The sequence below is a fragment of the Apus apus genome, chromosome 2, assembly GCF_020740795.1.
Source record: "Apus apus isolate bApuApu2 chromosome 2, bApuApu2.pri.cur, whole genome shotgun sequence".
Classification (NCBI taxonomy): Eukaryota; Metazoa; Chordata; class Aves; order Apodiformes; family Apodidae; genus Apus; species Apus apus.
The window spans coordinates 11,494,521-11,515,843 of record NC_067283.1 but is presented as its reverse complement, the minus strand read 5'-3'; the positions used below and the strand labels follow the sequence as shown (position 1 = coordinate 11,515,843).

General features: G+C 41.0%; 1 protein-coding gene across 3 annotated transcripts in view; it reads left to right on the top strand.

Annotated features, from left to right (window-relative positions):
* The window catches only part of ADARB2 (adenosine deaminase RNA specific B2 (inactive)), a 311,305-nt gene that overhangs the window by 205,867 nt on the left and 84,115 nt on the right, over window positions 1-21,323 (top strand). For all 3 annotated transcript variants that reach the window (XM_051611939.1, XM_051611941.1, XM_051611940.1), the window contains exon 3: window positions 997-1,904. In XM_051611939.1, the coding sequence (XP_051467899.1) occupies window positions 997-1,904 (908 nt within the window). The remainder of the gene's footprint in view (window positions 1-996; window positions 1,905-21,323) is intronic.

The following is a 21,323-nucleotide window of genomic DNA, read 5'->3' as shown; positions in this document are numbered from 1 at the left end:
GAGATGAAATCTCCATTCTCAATCATGTGTCTGCTATAGAAAAAGTGCTGCCTGGCAGCATGGGCATTGCACAAGCCTAATTCAGTTCAACATGTGATTCAGTGGCTCAAAAACAACACAGGGCTCCCTCCAGAGCTCCCCACTGTCATTTCATTCCCTTCCTGGTGCTCCTGGCAGTCACTCTCTCTCATTGCTTTTTTTTGACATGGATCATTCTTTACATCAGTAATTGCTTCTGTCATGATGCTGTAGCTTTTCCTAGTCTCATTTAGATTTATCTAGAATTTTTGCAATATTAGTTGTTGTCAATGCAGGACCTAAGAGTATCTGCAATTGAATTTGACAGAAAGATGCTCACTTATTAAACTGAAATCTGAGTCCAGATGAAATATTGTTTCAAGTATTAGAAAGGTCTGCCAGACCGCTTCTCTAGGCTGGATTCATAGTGTTGCAACACTAGAGCCTACCGTGTGAGTAGAGCAGATCGATGTATTCATTGCAAATAGATTATTCAATCCATTTGCCCATTCTTCTGTTTGTGAATAATTTGAGAATCATTTCTGATTTCTAATAATGTGTTCATAAGCATCCACCCACATGGATTATACCACAACTCTAAGCCTAATGGAACTTTGCAAACTATTCATTTTTTGCTGGTAATTATCCAGTGTGAATGCAGTACTTCATTGAAGTTACATGGCATCAGTTATGCTTCATCTTTGAATCATGTAATTTTTTTTTCAAACAGGAGGCTAATGACTAGTACAGGTAGAAATTTAGGGACAAGTAAACCTTCAGGACATGCAGAAAATCTGTGCTATAAATAATAAACCAACCATTATACAGATATTTGAGGAAACCCCCACAAAAGGGCTGAGCAAGGATATCTACCATTAAATTTTCCTTCTTTTCTGGATATTCTGCCAGCCCTAGGCATAATGTCAGCTACTGTGATGAGAACTGTAATGTGAGAGTTTTTTCTTTCTTTCCTGACAGGTACCAGCAGTGCTGAAGTAAAGGAAAATCGAAACATCGGCAACCTGGAGGAACATCCAATATCCTCTAATGAGAGGGCAAGAGGGGGAACACCTAGCAGTAAGAGAAAAAGACCGTTGGAGGAAGGAAATAATGGCCATTTTTGCAAACTCCAGCTCATCTGGAAGAAAGTCTCGTGGTCAGTGACACCAAAGAACGCTCTGGTTCAGCTACATGAACTTAAACCAGGTTTACAATATAAAATGGTTTCCCAGACAGGTCCAGTGCATGCTCCAGTCTTTGCTGTTGCTGTGGAAGTAAATGGACTTACGTTTGAAGGCACAGGGCCCACAAAAAAGAAAGCCAAAATGCGTGCTGCAGAGCTAGCTCTGAAGTCATTCGTTCAGTTCCCCAATGCCTGCCAAGCTCACTTTGCCATGGGGAACTGCATCAACCCATCCACGGACTTTACTTCTGACCAGGCAGACTTTCCAGATACTCTGTTCAAGGAGTTCGAACCATCTACACACAGCGAGGACTTTTCAGTCTATAACCCCGTTAATAATGAATTGCTTTCCACTGCTTATCGGCATGGGCGCTTACTCTGCCATACGCTGGACTTAATGGGCCATGGGAAGCAAAGCAAGCACAAGGTGGCATCCAAAGCAGAGAGCGAGAAGAACCCAGTGGTGCTGCTGAATGAGCTGCGGTCAGGCCTGAGGTACGTCTGCCTGTCGGAGACGGTGGAGAAGCAGCACATCAAGAGCTTTGTGATGGCAGTGCGAGTGGATGGGAGAACATTTGAAGGCTCAGGACGTAGCAAGAAGCTGGCCAAGGGTCAAGCAGCACAGGCAGCCCTGCAGGCCCTCTTTAACATTCGGCTGCCCAGCCACATCCCCAGCAGGAATAAATGTCACCATTTGCCACAGGTGAGAGCTCCTGGGTAGCCACCACCACACTGAAGGAACTCTTTCAATGAATGGGGTCGGTATTGCTGTAGCTGTTGTTCTGCCACATGGTTCCTTTGGCTTATAGAGCCAGATGACACAGGCAAAAGCTTGCAAAGCATATTCTGAAATCATTGGATAAAATTTGCAGCCCTTTCCACAGGAGGCAGAGATGAGAGTGCAAAATGTAGGGGTAAATGCCAGCACTTCAGTTTGCTAGAGAGAATGATAACACTGACACAGGCAAAACAATTGGGTCATTCTCTGGTACTGCATCTGTTTTGACAGAAGAGAGCCCGTAGACAAAGGGATGTTCCTTTTAGAGTTAATTTTGATGAAGACCGTGACATTCACAGGAGACAGCAATGACAAGTAATGTGCCTGTGTCAGACAATTCTGCCACTGGAAATGTTAAGGATTTTTGTTCATTATAGATGTGCTTTTTTGGTTTGTTTTTTGGGGGTGTTTTTTGTTTTGTTTTCAAATATTCCTCCAACAGTACAAGGGATAGTGAAAGTACTGAAGTTTACCTGGACCAAGTGTAGAGATTACTGCTGTATTCAGACAGAAAATATAGGTATGAGGTACCTACTTAGCACATCAGAATTTCATAGTTGGTTATATGCCAAAGGCTATCTTCACATTACTCAGACTTGTGTCAATTTTCGAAGTTCAAAGGAAGCCAGGATTTGCAGACATGGGGAAGCATTACATAAGCTCAAGTAATTTCTTGATTTGTTCAAGCTGCCATAAAAGGTTTGATCCACCAGCACCAGGAGGTAATCCACCACTACCAAGTTCCCTTTATGAAGGGAGCTGTTAATGTCCATGTTTTAATGCAAAGCATTGAGAGCACTAAGTCATTCTGCTGCTGGCTTGCTGTGAGACCCTAGGCAAGTCATTTAAATCCAATATGCTTGTAATAAAAATGAGCATATTACATGAAAGAACACTTCAAGGTCCTTAAGTAGTGAGTAAATGCAAATTATTAGTGGTAATTCTCATTAACATTAGTAAAGATGTTCATTAGATGTTCAAGGAGTTTGATAGGAGATGAATCCTTTAGGTGACGTGATTGCCTGCAGGACCCAGGAATTATATCTGGTGACCCAGAAGTTTCCTGCCTATGCTTGCAATAAGGAAACCTGAGAATTATAAGAAATTTTAAAATACATCATAATCCTCCACCTCTTCCTTTTAATTCTGATTTGTAAACCGCATGAACCAGTGGATAGCAACATAATTTAATAATAGCAGTGATCTTGCAGATCAGAACAGAGTGATTTGCAGGCATTCTGGAAGCCTTGGCCAACCTTGTAGTTCCATCCTCCCATTACTTCTCCAAAGTACAGATAGTTTTAATAAAGAAATCTATGCTGTTTCCTGCCTAAACTAATTCTGGTAAAAAGTGGTTTGTTTTGATGAACATATCTGTCCTTCCTCATGAAAACCTAGTGCTTGGATATAAAGAGGAATGTCTAGCTCCACTCTACTGGCTGCTTTGCTTCAGTTCCTGAGGTCTTTGAAATATGAATCTCTCTGAAGCCAAGCCTGGTTACTTGGCTTCACTATCATCTTCTGTCTGAATATCACATTTTACCTGGGTCCCCAGCTGCTCACTAGGCAACACATTCTTCCGTGTATATTCCCTTTTTTGTGGACTTTTGTCCTTTCTTAAGACTTTTGCCATCCTTTTTTTCTTCTCCTCACTGTTCTGGAAGTATAAATGTCAGTGAAAAGGTGTCACTGAACTTTCTCTGTCAGTATTTTTTGAGTGGCTATTTATTGTCCAACTGAAAGATTACTCAGGCACTTTTAATGCCAGCATTCAGCATATTAATTGAGAGAGAAGCCTTAACTCTGATTTTTGCTGACCTCCTTACTAGCTGCTCTCATCAATGGGCACAGCAGCCTTAACACAAAACCCAAGCTTGTGTTACTCACTTAGGTCATAACCCAATTTGCACTGTAACCAACGGAAGTATTCCCCGCTGAGTTCAGCTGGGCTATACCTTCAGCATTAAATCCAGAAGCATCTTTACTTGTTCTCACTGTGTTAGCAGTATCTCATCAAGTGCCTGTCTTTGCTCACTGTTTCAGGCAGCCCATCTGGCTGTTTGGTCAGTTGAAGCAGAGGTAACTGTCCTGGGAAGAGTGTAGTTCTCACTGAGCTGTAGTCAGAAGCAGCTGCTCCAAATGTTGTTTCAGCTCCTTATGTCCTGATCTTCTGCAAACCATATTTTCAAGGACAGATTTCATGCCATTTTCAAAGCTATTCATGCTTAGTAGGCTCAGCTTGGTTTGTGTCCAAAAGTCTTTAAAATCAAGAGAACACCCTGAAGTCCAAATATAAAATTTTAAGTATTAGGGACATTGATTTCTTAATGAAATAGGGTCTATTGTCCTGTCCATCCTTTCACTCTTTTTAGGTTCTTCATCATATTTGTTAGGATATCAGACAGCTTACTCATTGATTGTAGGGATGGGCAAACAAGATCAACTGTAACAGTTTCACCTATATTTTGGGCATTTTGTAGAAGCCAGGGTTATGTTAATCTCTATGGTTGCCCTTTACAGAGAGTATTCCAAACTTGCATGTCTCTGATTCTGTTCTCCTTGTTGTTACCAGTGGCATTGAGGCCAGAATTTGGCTTTTCCTTATTACAGCCTAATGGTTAATGCAGTTGTACTGAACTTCTGAATTTTACTGTGTCCAAACAAGCATCAAAAAAGTTCAGATGTCCTTATGAGCTGGGCCTCATGAAAACTGACATTTCTGTCTTGCTTATCTCTGGCTCCCAGGGGACCTGGCCCTCAGACTGCCAGAAACTTTTCTTACTAACCAAGGGAGATTCAATGTAAAATGTCACAAGAAGCGCCAAGTCCCCCAGTCTGTCCTGAGAGGTGCTACCTACACATGAGGCTTCCTGATCCAAGAAACAGCTGACATGGTCACAAGATTTGCCCATCCATCTGCCAGCTACTGTTCTTCCTCAAACTAAATGTCTTATCTCTGCAGTGCCACTAAAGAGCAAGATAAAGACTATTGATGATCTGAGTCTGGGCACACCATGTTGATCAGAGTAACCAAGATAGGACCCTGGAGGTCTATGAAACTAATAGCAGAGATTAAGTGAGCCAGGAGAATAGAAATGACAGTGCAGGACTGTGCACCTTCTCTAAGTGACTAGATATTACTCCTTGTTTCCTAGCGTTCTTGGTCTATACTTATATTGTCCAAAAAATAATGTGCAGTTTTTTCAATTGCCAGCTTTTTATGGAAGTCTGACAATTGTTTTTCCCCACCTTGGGAGCTAATATTCTTATATTCCAAAACAGGAGACAACACCAAAGGGTGCTGACCCAACAAGCCCTAGTAAGTCTGCACAGGTAGAAGGTACCTCTACACACTCCCAGGCTTTCCAAGTGCAATGAGCTCATTTCAGGAGCTCAAGGTGACCCCCAACTGCATCTGACCAGCTTACAGATTGTTTTTCTAATCTTGTAGTCTTTCTAATCTATCTCGCTCAGTCTAAACAGCATTCTTACTGCTGTAGAGCAAAACCATTAATTAATATTGCCATAACAAATTAGTAATAGAGGGGTGCTTGGATTTCAAATGGATCTGGATTAAAAAAGAATAGGTGTGAAAATCACATTCACTCCACTTTGGAATGGCTTAACACTGCTGTTGCTGGTACACATCCAGAGCCTCCAAGCAGTAGATCCCAATTTATTTATTGAAAACTTTGTGTTTTGTGTGCGTATCATGCAAAAGAAGCAGGTTTTTTTTTCTTTGGCAAATAAAGCTAACCATTTGAATCCAGTTAAATCCCCAATTTGCCAAAAGCTGTATTTGCAAACCAAAGCAACCTCAGTAACCCCTTTGTAATGATTCTTCACCCTGAGCAGGTAAAGAATTGCTGCCACCTCACTTCAGTGTCACCTTGGCGAGCAGCATACAGCAAGAACCACCAGCATGTCAGGGAAAGCCCCACACCTCACGCATCTCATCCACTTCCCTCCAGAAACCTGTTTCTCTGTGTTGCTAACGGGTTCATTTTCTTGCAGTATTAATTGTTTCTGCCTCCTTCACTTTATTTCTCTCACTGTCCTCGTTTGCCACCTTCCTTGCAGCCATGCCCTGTCGCCTGTGTCGCAATTAAGCCAGGGCTGAGTCTGGCAGTGATAGATTTGGCTCCAGTGTGAAGAGAGACAGCACACAGTGCTAGCATTGAGCTTTGAGAGACTGTTCCAACATTTTTCTGAGAAAAGCTTTGTCTGGACCAGTGACCAAGTACAATTTTTTATAACCTCTGTTTTCTCCTGCACAAAAAGAAACAGCTGATAGGTGTGTGTGTAGCTCCCGACGGTGAGATGCAAGGAAGGGAAATGATGAGGACTGGATAGATACCTCTGCAATACAAATAATGTTTGCTTTTCAACCATCTATTTCTGACTCTGTAGGTGGGGAAAGTTGTTTTTTATACTCAGAGCAATAAGCAGTTGAGACATTTATAAGATTACAATTTCTTAAGCAAAACAACAGCAAAACAAGCAATTCAGAAGCACAGCATTAGTGCACTGGATACTGTTATTATTGTGGCTGCTAATAAGATCGCAGTCACTTCTAGGCTCACAGTTGAGGAACCAAGACCACCCTCCTCACCCCTCATACAGGTCTAACTTAAAAGATTATTATTGTCTTGGAAAGATTACAGCTTGAGTCTTAGATGAAAAAATTACCATGTTTTAATTTATATAATCCAAGCAAGATCAAAGGGAGATGCAGAAGGGCTACCTACACGGAATAATGGGAAACAATACGGTAGAAAGGACTCCATTTACTTGCTCTCATAGCATCAGCACATATGTGCAGACATATTAAGGGGTTTGCTCTTGAAAACCCATCATCACTGCATATTACTTGGCATCAGCTGGGCTACAGTAATGCTCCAGCTATCTACTGTGGGGAGAAGTGTCTGAGTTGTCATATCTATCTCCACACTTCATACATCTCTCTTTTGCACCTCAGTTGCTATACCTTGTAACTCCCTGCTCCCTCCCAGCCATAGATAACTCCAACAGCATCCCCAAAAGATTCCCCTGCACTTATTTTTAAGCCCTGCATGATACAGAGCCTGCTCAGGGCTTTCAGAGCACTAGGTAAGCTAAACAAAACTCTTCTAATGGACATATTAAAGTGTAAACATACCACTTACCTCATTAATAGTACTTAGAAGAGCTCTAATACTGGCAATAATTACTTAATGAATGACTGATCTTCATTTACAGAAGTGAAAAATAATGTTAATATCTTGAAGGAAAAAAATCTTTAAGGCTGAAAGGTATTTTTCTCTAGTGCATATATACTTATGTATTTTAATTTTATAGCAACCCAAAATAAAAATAGCTAATTTTGCTTTATAAATATTCTACTGTGAATACAGTGCATTTAAAGTGGAATGGATCTGATTCAGCCATCTGACTTGGCTACTGGCTACTTACTTAGTTATGAATACTGCATACCTTCTATATAACCACAGAATCAGCATTAGATTTTTCCCTTCGATCTAGATTGCTTATTAAACGTGGCTAGTGAGACACAGCATGGCTTCTGCTGACTTCTGCTGTTTAGCACAGTGAAACAGCCTTACCTATCCAGAAAACTGATGGTGTGGATCTGATTTGTGAAGAATTATTATTTGTGCAACCCATTATGGTGAGACAGTTTGTGTGGCATGATTAGGGCTCCAGCAACAAGCAGAGCTAGATGGTACATGAAAGCTGAATCCCAGTCTGGTGTCATCCACACATAAAACTTCCTTCTAAACCAGGCACTCTCCCAGCTGTCAGAGTTGCCTTTGTTGCTTTCTGGCTTTGTAATTGACCTAGGGACACTTCAAAAAGCTCCTGGCAAGCTGGACCTCATTAGAACTCCAGCTTCATCCTGGACTTGCATCCTGACATTGTTTATGATGCTTCATTATTATCTGCTTAATACAAGCCATGATCGTTCTGCTCCGCTAAATGGAGCTGTAGTACAAGTGCCTGGAGTGAATTTTTCTTTGGTTGAGTTCCATGCAAAAGCTTCTCCATCCGAGTTGGAGTGTTACAGTCATGCCAAAACCACGTTCTTTATCTATTTTCATCTGTAGTCACAACTAGAAAGCTTTAATTATTCAAACAGATTTTTCCTTCTGTGGACTGTGTATCAGAAGCAAGCATTTATTTTACGATGACTACCTCCCTCTTGTGGTCCTTGTGCCAGCCGTGTGGCAGGCAGATCATTGCAGTGCAAGGGGAAGACTAATACCAAATGCCAAAGGGTTGGGAAGGCAGCAGCTCCGAGCCTCCACTTCTCCCTGTGATGCTGCTGAGAAGCCCAGGGTCACAGGCAACAGAGGGACCCCTCCCTTCCTGCTGACTAACAGGGAACATCTTTGTCCATTTAATTTTATTGCATCCATTAGCCTTTAAATAGTGCACCTGTATAGCAGCTTTGGAGAAAACCATCTCTCCTGCCCCTTTCTCTCAGCTGAACTGCTCATGCATACTGCAGTGTGAGAGGATTATGTACACACACACACACATATAAAATAGTATGCATGTCATAAAATTCAATAGGTGGAATATATTTAGGACTTAATCTTAGGATTGTTGAGAATTAATGGACAGAACAGATTTTATACTTGTTATAATGGATGTAAAATGTGATTTATATATTTAGACATTTATACAACCAAACAAAAGCAGAGAATTGGCTCGTGTTTTTTGAGAGAGTAAAATCCTTTATTGTTCATTTAGTTCTTTATTTAGATGAACATCTTACATGTGAGTTTGGATCTCTAAAGGGAGAAAAGTCGGAGCAAGGGGTTTATTTTCTATTTTCACATGTATTTGTGAACTTTTATTACCATAAAATATATTTACAAACCCCTGAGAAATAGAAATGGGAGATAATTATGCATATCCACTGGGAAAGTGGGGAAAATACCCATCTCCTTTCATCAAAAACTATTATTCAATGAAAACAATCAACATTGTCTGTGTCTGGTGATACTCATCAGCTTCTTATACTCAGTTCTAAGACACATAAAATGTTTCCTCCTCTATATTAAATACTCCAATATTGTATTTAGACAAATTCATGTTGCTTTTTCATCCTCTCTAGTTTTCTAATTGATAAGCCAGGGTTTACCTCCAAGAAAACTAGACATTTGCTGTTGGGCTTCTGAAACAGAGTAGACATTTAATATGAAATCACCTAAGCATGATTGCTCTTAACCTACTTGTCATCACATCCATTGCAGACACCAGACACATAATCAAGCCTAAGTTCAGACAACAGTAACTTAAAATCAGTGCTACACTGAGATGTCACCCAAATGTGCTCATGCTACTGAAGTAACACTGATTTCCTTGTCTGACGGTTCTTCTCACTCTCTTTATCCAGTTCACCTTTTAAAAACTAAAGGTGGAAGGAGAACATTCCCTGAACAAACACAGTCGAATGAAATTAATGACTTTTGGGTTGTTCAGAGAAATAGCCTGTGCATCCCATTATTTCTAGATTCTTCTGTTCATCTCCTTTCATTGTTGTCTTCATATTTTAGGCCATCTTCTATGAACTGGGTACTACTAAGCATAGAAATGATTACGATGAACTGATTTCCCTCCTTTGTGGATCACTGTTTTATTAGGTTAAACACAAGAAATAATATGAGTCTCCAAGGTCTTGCAGGGAGGCTGAAGTCGGCAACAGTGGGTTCATTTCTTGTTTCATAATTAGTTTTTTTCTAAATCAACCTTGCCCTGTACTTCTAAGGAATAATTCTCTCAGGCATATTGGAAAATAAACTCATAATCCTAAATCAGCCCCCTCTTTTCTTCCACTCTCCTTGACACACACAGCATTCTAACACTCGGTGCCTTATGACCCTTCTACACTCATCATATGGACAACAGTTCATAACAGCACCATAAATATACTGTCACGACTTGGTCGTCCTGGTCATTACAGAGGTGCAGAATCTGAACATGATTCTTTAAACCTGATGCAGCTACACAGAAACCCCCTACAAACCAAAGCAGTGGCCATCAACGTACAGCAGCCAAAAAAGCTGAGCTAGAAAAGAATAGGGAGCAGTGGTTGATAACACAGCAGGCATAAAAGCAAGTTCCTTGAAAGCTCATGCTTATGACAGCAATGAGATGCAGATAACCTGACTGATGTACACCAGAAGATGCAAATCAAAGACACATTGAAGTTTCTGTGCCTGGGTATCAGCAACTAAGATGAAAATGGAAACAGATCACATAGCTGTTAAAAGTGTTCTCCAAGCCATAAGTCAGCAACCGCACCACTCAGAGAACAGCACGATTCACCCAAGATAGTGTCCTATAATAATGCTTATAGCAACTCATAACATGATAACATGGAGAGAAGAGGAATGGCCCATGAGGGTCACAATTCTGGAAAACACCTTTACAGATGCTAAAGGTAGTTATCAGTACTCACCCAAGTAAAACAAAAAAGGCCTGGCACATACATTCCTATGGATTGTATGGATCAATGAGCTTGAAGCGTAGCCCAAGGGTTTTACTATTCCCAGCCAGGACTGACAACACATTAGAACACTGTCATATTTTGCTACCTTTTATGGCATTTCCTTCACTAAAAGTGGTGAGGCATTGGAACAGGCTGCCCAGGGAGGTGATGGAGGCACTATCCCTGGAGATGTTCAAAAAATGGATAGACATGGTGCTGAGGCAGATGGTTTAGTGGTTACAGGGATGTAGGACTGATGGTTGGGCTTGATAATCTTAAATGTCTTTTCCAACTTCAATGATTCTATGATTCTATGTTCTCCCTTCAGTGCCCAGCTCAAGACTACTCAGGACTTTTTCCTATATAGAGTTACATAGACATTACCAGGACAGTAGTCATGAGTTCTTGACACAAAGGTATATTTGCCCGTTTTGTACTTCTCTTCTTCAAAAATGCACCCTCTTCAGTGCCGTAGCACATTCCTGCTTAGTAGAATTCATAAACATCTGTCTGGCTCTTTAATGATTTTGGCCATGCTTGGTGTATGTCAACATGTACTTTGGCAAGTATGTCAGCATGGCTGGAGGAGTCTGTGTATTGTATCTGTCTTTCTACTGGGTGCTGGCTTCTGATTAGAGAACAAAACAAGACTTGATAAAATTACTTATTTGATAACTAAGCAGACTATATTTTACTCAAATTCACAAAAAGTTGTGAAAAACAAAACCACAAAATATTGTAATATGAAGCCTTATGTAGAAAATTGGTTTTTCCCTCCCTTTATTCTTTTTTTGTAAGATATTTCTGGTCATGATCATCATAACTGTACTGATAGAAGATGCCCTCTGCTTTTCCAGGGCAAGAATGTTCAGCTGTGTGTTTTACGTTTTGACTTTGAGTGAAATCATAGTACAAGAGGGATGAGACTGCTGCTGTCACCGCATTCTGGAGAGCAATGACTGGAAGAAATTAATAGCATTCCTCAAAACACTGACAAGCTACACTACATAAATTTTCCTTTTAAATCCTGTATTCATAACAAAAGAAAGTAACGTCACTTTCAGATTTACAAGTCTTTGATGTAGATATTTTGAAATTTTTCCCTCTAGATAGACAGGAGCCTAAAATTAATGTAAAGTTATAGAAAATTAAGTTTTTGCTTGCATCTTTTCTTAGACATTTGTGAACTTAGAGAGATCTTAAGCCATCCTCTCTCAAAAAAAGAATAGAAAAAAGTACAGTCTCCCTTATATATCAAAATGAAGCAAACAAGCCAAGCTAGAAAGTTCTTACAGGCATTCTGACATCCTTGCTGCGTAAATGAGCTGAAATTAAGCAGACATCTGAGCAAAGGAGCCCTTGATGACAACAGGGCACCAGATAAACACCAGTGAGGCTGAACTGGGCAGCAGGAGAGAAAGAAGTGTTGCAAAGATGAGCTGGGGGGAAAAAAAAAAAAAAAAAAAAAAAAGGCTTTGACAGAAATTGATCTGAGCAAATTAAACACTCGTGTTGTAGTGGTTAGCAGCCTTTTTTTTCTTCTTTCTTTCTCCCTCTCAAAACACACGATGCCAGCAGGGAATCAGCACAGGTGGTTTGCAGTTCCTCAGCAGTGGCATCTGTGTGCAAGCAGGGCTGCTCCAAGCCATAGATCTGAGGGGGGACTTGGCCGGGTCAGGAACAGAAATTTAAAATACAGAAATTACTCTCTTGAGCAACTGGAGACAATTTTTGGTGGGGTGAGAAGCAGAATTGACACCATTGGTGAAAAACTGGGAAAAACCCTAAGTCTAGGAAGGAAACTGATGGAGTTATAGCACAGTCCTGAAGTGAAATCCTTGCAAAGTAAATGTAGGGAGATGCTTTGATGGTAGCTGTGAGCTGTGTTTTGCTATCCATGCCACGTACTGTATTCTGGGAGCTTATTTCTTTGCACATATACTTGCTAGCATTACTAATACTAAAAATCCTTTTTGTGGTTGGGAAATTAAGGTGAATAACTGAACCAACATAAACTAAATTCCTCTGATAAATTTGGGCGTGAAGCCACCAAACAATGTGGGAAGCTAATACCTTTATTCCATATTCCTGCAGGCATAAACCAGGGCAGAATTTGAACCTGTGAATTTATAGCAAATAAAATATCAAACTTACCCTGAAATATGTTGCAGCTGATTCTCATTCCATCATGCAGCTGATAAATAGCTAATCTCCAGTTCAGGCCTCTTTATTTAAATAAGTACAGTAAAAAGTTTAGCTATCTCTGACTGAACTACTTCAGCTGAATGTCCTTAGTTCACTGCTTTTGGCACCTATTAAATGCAATTCAGATAAAGTCTGGTTTCTACTAGTATTTGTTTCTCTCTCAACACAGTTGCTATCTGCTCCTGCTAAAGCTCTCAGACGGAAAGAAAAACCTACTGAAAAATACATTATTTAGTAAGCATAACTAAGCATCCCTAATACTAGCAGAACAGAGAATTTCTTCTGTGTTAACTGTTTATAAATATTTTTCTCTGTACGGGCAGTCCCACCCCCAGCATTAAAACTGATGATTTTGCAGTGCTGGGACCGAAAAAAAAAAAAAAGGGACTACATATTTCCCTGGAGCACAACAGACAAGAAAGAGCTGTGAGACACCCTCAGTTTTCTGCACATTCTGCTTGCTTACTTGTCTGCTTTATGAGCTGCCTTTTGCTCCAACAGTGCCAGGCAACTGCTGGCTTCACACCCCAGAGGTCATGGCACGACCACCCATGGCATAGGGTCACACACAGCTTCCAAAGTCCTAGGCCTTAATTGCCTTTCCTGGATCTTGTTCTTCTGTTGCCAGTTTCCACTTTCCTTTCTGACACTCCTGTTACTAGGAACACTCTCCTCTCTTCCAGCATGTCCCATCCAGGCAGGAGCATGCTGGTGTAAGAAGTAAGAAAGCAGCTGTGAGAACTTGGTAAGATTTTAGGTCAAATGTTAGGTGCTCCACCATTGTGATAATTGCCTGCATTAGAGCACATTAACACAATTGCACTTGCAGCTTATCAACAGTGATCTGGGCAGAGGCACAAAATCAAGTGCAATAATAATACACATGTATGAAAAACAGCATGATTGCTACCTAATTAACTAATAACTGGTTACTGATTAAAAGGGGAGTATTTGGAGCTAAATGTGTCCTTGACAATACTAACAGGATTAGTTTAGCACTGATTGTATTTTACAATAAGACATATAAGTGCAAATAATTGCTTCCACTATATCATGGAATTAGTTCCATGACAGTGCAGCTGATTACTTCAAGGTCTTGTCTGTGTTTTGTAGCTGCAAGATCTCCTACCATTTTGCACCTTGCTAACTGGTAGCAAAACACTCTTGTCTGTTTACATGTATTGCATGTAATGTAGCAGGAGAAGCAGAATCAATACTGTAGATATATACAGTACCTGCATCACAAAGGTTACCGTGCTTAGAAAATAGCTGATGAAGACTTGAGGTAATGAGCTGAAACATCCTGAAAGTAATTCCTAGCTGCACTAAAGACAATGATATAACTTTGCCTGATGTGGGTAATTCTCTGTAGACTGAGGGAAGCATAATTTTTTCTGGAAGGAAGTTTTGTGGTCCACTGAGCGTTTGAGTGAGATATGGGGTATACCTTACAAGTGAGGAATGGGTCATAACTCAGGAGAGGTGGAACCTAAATGAAGTCACAGAGGTCATTCTTATTTTATCACAGGGGGAAATATACCCTGTATATCACTCAGCCTTTTCATATATTTAGTTACTGGGATAATTGTGGGTACAACAAATTGTTCATTTTTTTTTTTTTCATCTTGTATTTCATTAAAGCTTTTGAAACAATTAAAAACAATTTCAGCGGGGCCATTTGACCTGTGAATCCAAACCTAGGCTTCCTTACAGATGAGTTTAATGGAATATATGGGAACTCTTATCATTCATTTAGAGTATGGAGCTATTGGTTAAACATTTTTCTTCTATTTCAGCATTTTTTTTGCTGCTGCTGCAGTGCATATGCTAGAAGGGTCAATGAAGCAGTCAGAAAAGTTTTCCCATCCTTTTATCTTCCTTCATGGTAGCAGCCATTCATGTGATGGGGCTATTTCTGCAGAAGATATTTCTGTGCATGTTTTCAGGCTACTTTCCTAACAAAATTGGCTTTCTGTGATCAGCTTTTTGCTGCTCCTAGTAATCCTTGAGACTGTTCAACTATATCGGATAGCAGCAGATATCTTAAGACACTCAGTCTCTATATCTGTATGATGGAAAAATGGAGCAACCCAAACTAGTCTTACACAGAGCATGATTGAGTTATGGCCAAGGCAGCAGCCAGCAGGCCAGGCAGCAAGTTGGCAAGACATACTGGTCCTGTTTCTTTTCTTCATAACACAGAGAGCCTGTGAGTCCTCTTTTTTAGAAGTATGAGTCTACTTGAGCCTTCAGAGTTGCTGAGCATGTAAAAGGACTCTTGGGCTTAGTAGGCTGCAAGCTGCATGTTATCAAAATGTTTCTTAATTAAAGCCTACACAATGAATTGAATTGGTGTAATCATGATATTGCTGTGGCTGTGACCTGAAACAGGTTTTGATATGATGTATTTTTGTTTGTTCCCTTTGGGAAACAGCTGACATTTTCACTTAAAATGGAATTCTCCAGGGTAGGGTGAGAGTTGTGTTAAATTTTGGGCATCTAGCAGCCTCACAGAGCTGACCTCAGCATCAGGCAGGAATCCTTTTGCTGGCAGTACATCATTGATCCAGAATTCGAGGGTACCACAGGTTTGGCAATGCCAAGCTGCCCCTGTACCAAGCACATGAGCTCACATAAGTGTGCATATACACACCCAGAGTGTGTGCAAAAGCCCCTCCTGCTACATCTTGACAGCTCTCTTCTCCCTCACCAGCCCTGAGAAAGCTGGAAGAGAAGTACTGGCATTTGCTGCGAACATTGCGTGGATGGGGATGGCAGAGCACCACAAGTCTCTGCATGTCCTCTTGGGGTATGATATGGCAGATATGGCATTGTTAAATCTCCTTTTTTTTCTAACATACCTGGTTCTTATTTCTGAGGGGCTTCATTAGCAAAAAGCAGAAGACAGGAATGTTTAAGAAGTTCAGCTGCATACTAGGAATGTAGTAATTGTGTCAGATGTCTGTTGATGAGTCTACTGTGGTACATTTGTTATAGGATAAATGGGGCAGGTGCTAAAATCCTTACTTAGTAACATTGAAGCCAAGCAGTGTTGACACTGGATTAACAGAAGCATGTGTTGTGCTTGGCAGCTGTGAAAGGGGCAGTCTGTGATGCATCGAGGGGCTTGTGTGCAGTATTTCAAAACATGACTGTGCCAGTGTTAGGAGGAAACTGAGTAAGTGGGTGTACTGGTTTTGGCTAGAATTGAGTTAATTTTCATCATAGCAGCTCATATGGTTTTATGTTTTGGATCTGTGACCAGAACAGTGTTGATAATACAGGGATGTTTTAGCAATTGCTGAGCAGTTCCTACACAGCATCAAGGCCTTCTCTGTTTCTCACCCTACACCACCAGCGAGGAGGCTGAAGGTGAGCAAGAAGCTGGGAGGGGACACAGCAGGAACAGATGACCCCAACTGACCAACAGGTATTCCATAGGAAGCGATGTCATGCTCAGCAATAACAGCTAGGAGACATTCAGAGTTAGGGCATTAATAGTAGACCTATGAAGCTGTCTTTATCTCAAAACTATGAGTTTTCTCACTTTTACCCTTATGTCCCCCATCCAGCCATAAGGGAGGGAAGGAGCAGCTTGTGGGGCTGAGTTGTCTGCTGGGGTTTAACCACCATGGTGGGTAACACTGGGGCAGGACTGTGGGAAGTATCCAAAGTCACCATTTATGAATCTATGTTGACATACTGGTTTCCATCAAAGCCAGTGGCAAAAGCTGGTTGGGTACAGGTTCTATGTTAGAGGACAATATTTAGGGAATATTTGGAAAGGAAAAGACTGAGATACTACAATTTAAAAACCACATTGATGGCTGTTTTCATATATTTCATATGTCTGGTTTCCATTCATACCATGAGGGGGTAATCAATAAAGCATAATTATCTCCTCTGGTTATATGGTGATGCTTGTTCTCAGTTTGAATCGAGAACTATTGAAAGGCCATATGAGGAAGGCCTGAATGTGAGTGTCAGGATCAATTCAGATCAATTCAGACACAAAAGTAACTGGTTGTGTCACCATCTAGTTTTGCTTTTGTAGTTTAAAAGGTTATTGTTAACTAGAAACCTAGGCAAGAAGAGAAACGTAGTACTAAATACAGCACTTGCTGCCACAGCTTCAGATTTTTTTATATATTTTACCTTTCTTTTCTCCCTGTTTGCTGTCAAAAAACGCAAATAAAGAAAAAAAAATTTAAAAAAAAGGAAATATCTTGAAAACATTAAGCTTGTCATAAAAGTTTTGATAAAAGGAATTGCATAACAGCAGACCTTGGAATGAATCTCTGAAGATCACCTAGCCCAGCCCCTGCTCAAACAAGATCAGCTACAGCAGATTGTCCAGGTTTTGTCCATTTATATTTTTAATATGGTCAAAGTTGGAGACTCCACAACCTCTCTGGGCAGCCTGTTCCAGTGTTTGTCCAGTGTTTTATTGTATTCTGTCTGAATTTCAGCTTTTTTAATTTGTGCCCATTGCTTCTAGTCCTGTCCCTGGGCACTACTGATAATAGTCTGGTTCCCTTGCCTTTATTCCCTTCTATCAGGTATTTTTACACATTGATGAGATTCCTCTGAGCCTTCTCCTCTTCAGGATGGACAACCCCAGCTCTTGCAGCCTCTCTCTGTATGAGAGATGCTCCAGTATCTTAATCATCCTAGTGGCCCATTGCTGACCTCACAGCAGTAGGTCCATCTCTGTCTTGTACTGAGGAGTCCAGCACTGGACCCAGAGCTCCAGATGTGCCTCACCAGTGCTGAGCAGAGGGGAAATACCACTTTCCTTGACCTGCTGGCCATGCTTTTGCTAATGCAGCCCTGGAGGCTGTTTGCTTTCTTTGCCATGAAGTCATTGTTGGTCCACAATCATTTTGTTGTCCAGTAAGACCTTAAGGTCCTTCTCAGCAAATCTGCTTGCCAGCTATTTGGCCCCCAGCCTATCTGTGGACATGGGGTTGTTACTCTCCAGTTGCAGGACTTGGAAGTTCTCCATGTGGAATTTTATGAGGTTCCTGTCAGCCCATTTCTTCAGCCTGTCAAGGTCCCTCTGCATTGCAGCATGACCCTCTGCTGGATCAGCCACTCCTCTTAGTGTTGTTATCACCAGCAAACTTGCTGAGGGTGCATTCTGCCCTGTAATTCAGATCATTTATGAAGATGTTAATGACATTAGACCCAGTGTTGAGCCATGGGATACACCACTACTCACATGCCTACAGCTGGACTTTCTGCCACCGTTCACAACTCTCTGGTCCCAGATGTTCAGGCAGTTTTCAGTCCACCTTAATGTCCATTAAGCTAACCCATGCATTGTCAGCTTGTCTGTGATGATGCTATAGAAGAGGGTGTCCAAGGCTTTACCAAAGCCAAGGTAAACAACATCCACTGCTTCCCCTCAGCCACCAAGCCAGTGACCTCATTACAGAAGGCTATGAGGTTGATCAAGCACAATTTCTCCTTCATAAATCAATGTGAACTGCCCCCCAGTCTCCTTCTTATCCCTCATGTTTGGAAATGCTTTCCAGGAAGAATTTGTCCACCACCTTTCCAGGGATGGAGTTGACAGTCTCAGACCTGTAGTTCCCAGAATCTTCCTTCTTGCCCTTCTTGAAGATAGGAGTTATATTTGCTCTCCTCCAGTCTTCAGGAACTTCTACCAGTTGCCATGATCAGAAGCAGGATAGAGCAGGGTCTGGCAATTTAGAAAACCAAATTCCATTTTATTTTCCTCTGAGCTGCATGTTACTGAGTTAATTTCAGGAAAAGCTACTGCAATGCTTTCATGGTCAGTGCTGTGCTGGAAGCTGGATGAGAACATCAAAACGGTTCTTTCTGGCTTTAAAATCTTTGGGTTTGAAATTTTGTCAAGTCAAAAATAAATTGATACAAACACACCACCTTTTTTGTAAGTTGATAATTCACTCTAGCACGATTATTTGATATCCTAAACACTCTTGTTAATAATGCATGGCAGGCAGCTGTGGTGGGAATGCTTCATGATTGCTCCTTATGCAGTATCATGCTGGGATTGCAGGCCCATGCTTTGCTGTTTAGGTTATCTGTACTTCAGACATGTTTTATTACAGTACTTTGAAAAGGAGAATGGAACATTTTATCATATTTTCCTGCCAAACCCCTTGTGTCTATTCTTTTTCTTAAAGAATTGTTTTTATCATCTATCTTTTCCTGTGTATCACAGCCTTATCTTCACCTCTTAAGGGAAAAAATGGATGGACTTACAGTGTACAACAGACTGACAGCAAATCATAGCGTGGATGTTCTCTTCAGAATGACAGTTATACCCTAGATGGCATAGTGACTAAATAACTCATTGTGAGAAACTTCTTTTCACAGACAGTTGCTAAATTGAAGGTATTACCAAAACAGAACGTAAGAATTATTGCTTGCTCAATGGTCATTTTTCTTTAGGTAAGGATATCCACCTCTTTTTTTTTTTAATTCTATTTTTTTCCTTTTTTTTTTCCCCTCTCTAAGAAACAAACTGAATCAACCATTCCAATCATCAACATCATTACAGCACCATTATGGTTTATGCTGATCTAGTATTCTCAGTATAAATCCTGTTTTCCACCACAGGAGTCATGAGATCAGGGTTCATTTGCAGTCCAGGCCTGTCTGGGGGAAAATCTTCTTTTATGCACTTTGAGGACTGAGCCTAGCCCTTTTAAAATTTACAGTAGAGCGACATAAAAGTGAATTATTTCTAATGCTTTCTAGTATTTCTCTTTTATTCCTGTAGCAAAGAAGCTAGATCTCAGTTTGAAGTTGAGGTTTTGCTAACATTTAATGGAAAATTACTATAGCATTTCATAGATTACAATCAACACATTCAGATGAACAGCTTAATTTAGTTAGAAAATGCCTAATTTTTCATAGTGAATAAACATTCTGAAAACTTTACTCTGTAAATATAGTACATAAACTTGGTTATCTCCTGTACTCTGAAGAATGCAAAGAGGTTTGTTTTATTAGAAGACCAGCAGCAGATCAATAATGCAGATGAACATCTACCTATTTTAAGCTTGGTACTGACATAATAGATGAACAAAACAGTATCCACTAAAAAAAATTAAAACCAAACTGCAGGAGTGCACTGGAATCCACTGGAGACCTAACACCCACAGTGAAGGTGTTCTGAAGCCTTTGCTTTGGCACAACAACTGGATCTCTGCTGCCAGCAGAACTGGGCATTGCTGAAGAGCTGTTGGGAATGACAATGCCTCCAACCAGCATGGCTGGCTCTGAAAGAGGAGGCCTGACCACAGCTCCAGCTCCTGTTAAGGTCCACACAGCATGTATCAAAGGAGGAAAAATGTGCTTTTAAGCATATTTCCAACACAGATCATGCACAGCTGACTGGGGGCTTTGGAATTCCCTCTGGCTTCCCATGCCCAGGAAGTCCTCTCTGTGTGCCACCATGGTGAGCTTCACATAGAGGCCCTGGCTGCAGACAGAGCAGTTGTCAGCTCCTCAGCAGAAGAGGGATCCTACCTGCAGCATCCAAAAACAATCAGACTCCAGTCCAGCCCACTACTTGCCAAGGCAGAGCTACATATTGGACAGGGTCTGCCAGTTAATTAAACTCTGACCCTGCTTATTACTCAGTGGACGACCTAGTTAAGGTCTTGCTGTGTAGCATAAGTCATCTCACATCATCAAGACAGAGACTCCTTTTTTTACAAATAGTCTCATGGAAAAGATGGGGTAATGGGTACAAGTTACTCCTGGAGAGATTCCAATTGGACACAAGAGGAAAATATTTCATAATGAGAACAATCGGCTGTTGGAATAATCTCCCCTAGAAATTGGTGTATTCCCCAACACTGGACACTTTTACAATTCAGCTAAACAGGGGCCTGGGCCATCTGCTCTAGACTTGTGCTTTTGCTGAGAAAAATTGAACCAGATGATCCTTGAGGTCCCTTCCAACCTGGTGGTCCATGATTCTATGATGAACTGAATTTAGTCATGTTATGTTCCTATTGCCCATAATGTGTTGTTTCAACAGTGTCAGTCTGTTGGGACAGGGGTAGAAAGCAGATCTCCATAATCTGAGCTCTTGTGCTTGGAGGGTGTCTTCTCCATGGACACTAAGACAGCTCACACTGGGCAGTGGACTTTGCTTCATCAAGTTAGTGCTCAAACACACAAAAACCCACACAGCAAAATAACTGGAGTCATCCTCTGGGCTAACTGAGCCTTGTCAGCTCCATTCCTGCTCTCCAGAGCCTGAAGGTGAAATTAGGATTGACTCTTAAAATTAAGGGAAAATGAAACAGGGAGGGAAAAAGCTTTCATTCCTATCTGCCTGCCATCTTGTAACTACATGACAATGACACGGCTGCACTTGGATTTGCACTGGTTTAACTTCACACAGAGTTTAACAGCTGATTTAAATTCAGCAGGTGCAAGTTTTTTGTGTGGAGAAGACTCAAGCCTATAGGAAATCAATGGGTTCATGCATTTCTGAAATCTTTCCTGTGCCAGGCAGTGTGAAATTCTCTAACACTGTGGGAAGTGTCTACATGAGGTACAGGTCAATGCTGAATCAGGACAGCTGACCAATTCTGATAAAACCTGTTTTCTGCCTCTCTTTTCACATCCCCCCTCCT